The following is a 2065-nucleotide window of genomic DNA, read 5'->3' as shown; positions in this document are numbered from 1 at the left end:
GGCCCCCGCCGTAGTAGAAGCTGATCACCATCTGGGAGTAACCTGGGAGGGGATGGACACATACGCCACCCATCAGGAGAAGACAAACCCAGCCTGCTCTTCACTGCAATGCCCAAACTCTGCGAGAGCAGCAAAATTTCCTGGCAGCAAATCTCACTTGATGGAGGAGACTGCCTACTTGCCAGAGGACATCTCCTCCAGCACTCAGCCCGGTAGCAGCGCTGATCAGCAAGCGAGAGCTCCCAGTACCAAACCCCTTCCTCCTGCCTTTGCTCCACACTTCCCTTGCTGCGGGCTGATCTCCCCACGCTAAAGGCACAGCTGATCCCAGCACCCCGGGGCAGCCCCCCGTACCAGGGCCCATGGCCACAGGACAACAGGCAGGATGCGTCCCTGCTCAGCGTGCAAACCCTGCGGATACTTGGGGAGGGCATGGGACCTCCCAAACCCAGAGCAAAGCCTCCCCCCAAAGCAGGGAGCAGAGTCAGAGCCACCTTCTGCCACCACACGCACGAGGCCGAGCCCCAGAGAGGCTTTTGATGGCCACAGTCAGCAGCCGAGCAGGGGAGCTGCCTTACCCGAATGATGCTGCTCGTAGCTGGAGTATCCGTTCATCAGGGGCAACGCTGCGGGCAGAGAAAGCCGAGTTGTGCCTGCGTGCCCAGCTCCCGAACCCCGATCCCCCCCGTTTCCCCTCCACCAGCACCCCAGTTTTCTCCCCCAGGCACGTCAGGCTTCCTGGCTCCCACACAGGAGATGCCAGAAAATACTCCCAGGTGGATTTAATCTTGTGCAACGCGCACTTTTGGGCGCCTGCTACCAACCACAGTGTTCAGAATTAGTACTTTAAGCATTCTTAATAAGGAAGATAAAATAAAACGGTTGTCCGTTATCCATTGCTGTACGGGAAATTTTTTCTGCCCCGGACAAAAAGCTCGGTCCCGTTAAACACTGCAGACGCTGTCGGCTACTTACCGGGGCTGGGCTGCTGCACCCACCAGTCGGGTATCAGTGGGTTTCTGCAGGTCTCCTGGGGGGGTGAGGGGCTTCTCTTGATGATCCCCAGGTACTCATCTACGCAGGGGGGCTGTGCGAGACCAGACACCGAGATCAGAGCGGGTTTGATGCCTTGGGCAGCCGCCGCCCTGCACAGAGACACTTGCAGTGCTCGGAGAGGGTCCAAATGGCAATGCCAACAGGATGCCAATGAACTTTTGGGGTTAGAAAGAGCAAGTTTGGCATTCCGCAGGCCGTACACCCTCAAGAACTACTGAGCAGAAGCAGCCCAAGGTGACACAGCCGAGAAGAGGAACAGAGCTGCAAAACAGCCTCCATCCCCCGGCGAAGGTCTTGCCTGCCCGGATGCAAATTGAAAGCGCGAACCATTCATCAGCAACCGTGTCCCAGCGCTGGCTCGCATCAATGAGCTGCAAAACCCGGCGTCACTCGCTTTGCAGTGATTCCCAAAGCTTTGCAGATTGAACTTTAGGAAGGCAATGCTTTATCGGGCAACTGCCTGCTATCCATCCACGGCGACCTGCAGCCACGGTGAGGGCTTACCTCTTTAATGAGGTCATCGATTGCAGAGGAACTGCAGTCCATCTCCGTGACGTCATTCAGGCTGCTCCCGTTGGCAATGCCCGCTTTGCCTGGAAGGAGAGGCCGGGGTGCAGTGAGCACACCCACCCCCTTGCCGCGGCTCATCTCGACGCTGGGTTTTAGAAACCCTTCACCCCGTGAAAGTTATGAAACCGAGAACCACAGCACAGCAGAGCCATGTAACAGCACCTCGGGGGGGGCTCGCAGCCCCCTCCAGCTCCACCCAGAGCTGCTTTTCAGGACCAAAAACCAGTCTGCAACCCATTGCCCCAGTGCACGGTGACCAGCAACAAGGCAAATCAAAAATCTGACCGGTAGCAGAGACAGAGCTAGAGCAGAAGGTTGGTTTTTTTTTTTTCTGAGCACCCCAGAGACCGGGGTTGCTGCTGCTGCTTCTCCTTTTTCCGCCAGCCGCCCCGAGCGCAGTCGTGCTGCCGGTGGGAACCTGCAGTGGCATTTGCATAGC

The 2065-nt window shown here is 57.6% G+C and overlaps 1 protein-coding gene across 1 annotated transcript in view; it reads right to left on the bottom strand.

Moving 5' to 3' along the window:
- LOC104075287 (interferon regulatory factor 8-like) overlaps window positions 1-2065 on the bottom strand; it is a gene marked incomplete at its 5' end in the record, with an annotated part of 6388 nt that overhangs the window by 2093 nt on the left and 2230 nt on the right. Inside the window, 5 exon segments of the mRNA XM_009575732.1 lie at window positions 1-3; window positions 5-42; window positions 579-626; window positions 976-1087; window positions 1561-1649. The exon segment at window positions 1-3 is cut by the window's left edge and continues 355 nt beyond it. Coding sequence (XP_009574027.1) covers window positions 1-3; window positions 5-42; window positions 579-626; window positions 976-1087; window positions 1561-1649 — 290 coding nt within the window.

This window comes from Fulmarus glacialis, unplaced genomic scaffold, assembly GCF_000690835.1.
Source record: "Fulmarus glacialis isolate BGI_N327 unplaced genomic scaffold, ASM69083v1 scaffold19674, whole genome shotgun sequence".
In the NCBI taxonomy this organism is placed as follows: domain Eukaryota; kingdom Metazoa; phylum Chordata; class Aves; order Procellariiformes; family Procellariidae; genus Fulmarus; species Fulmarus glacialis.
The sequence above is the reverse complement of the archived record's forward strand: the minus strand, read 5'-3'. Positions and strand labels throughout refer to the sequence as shown.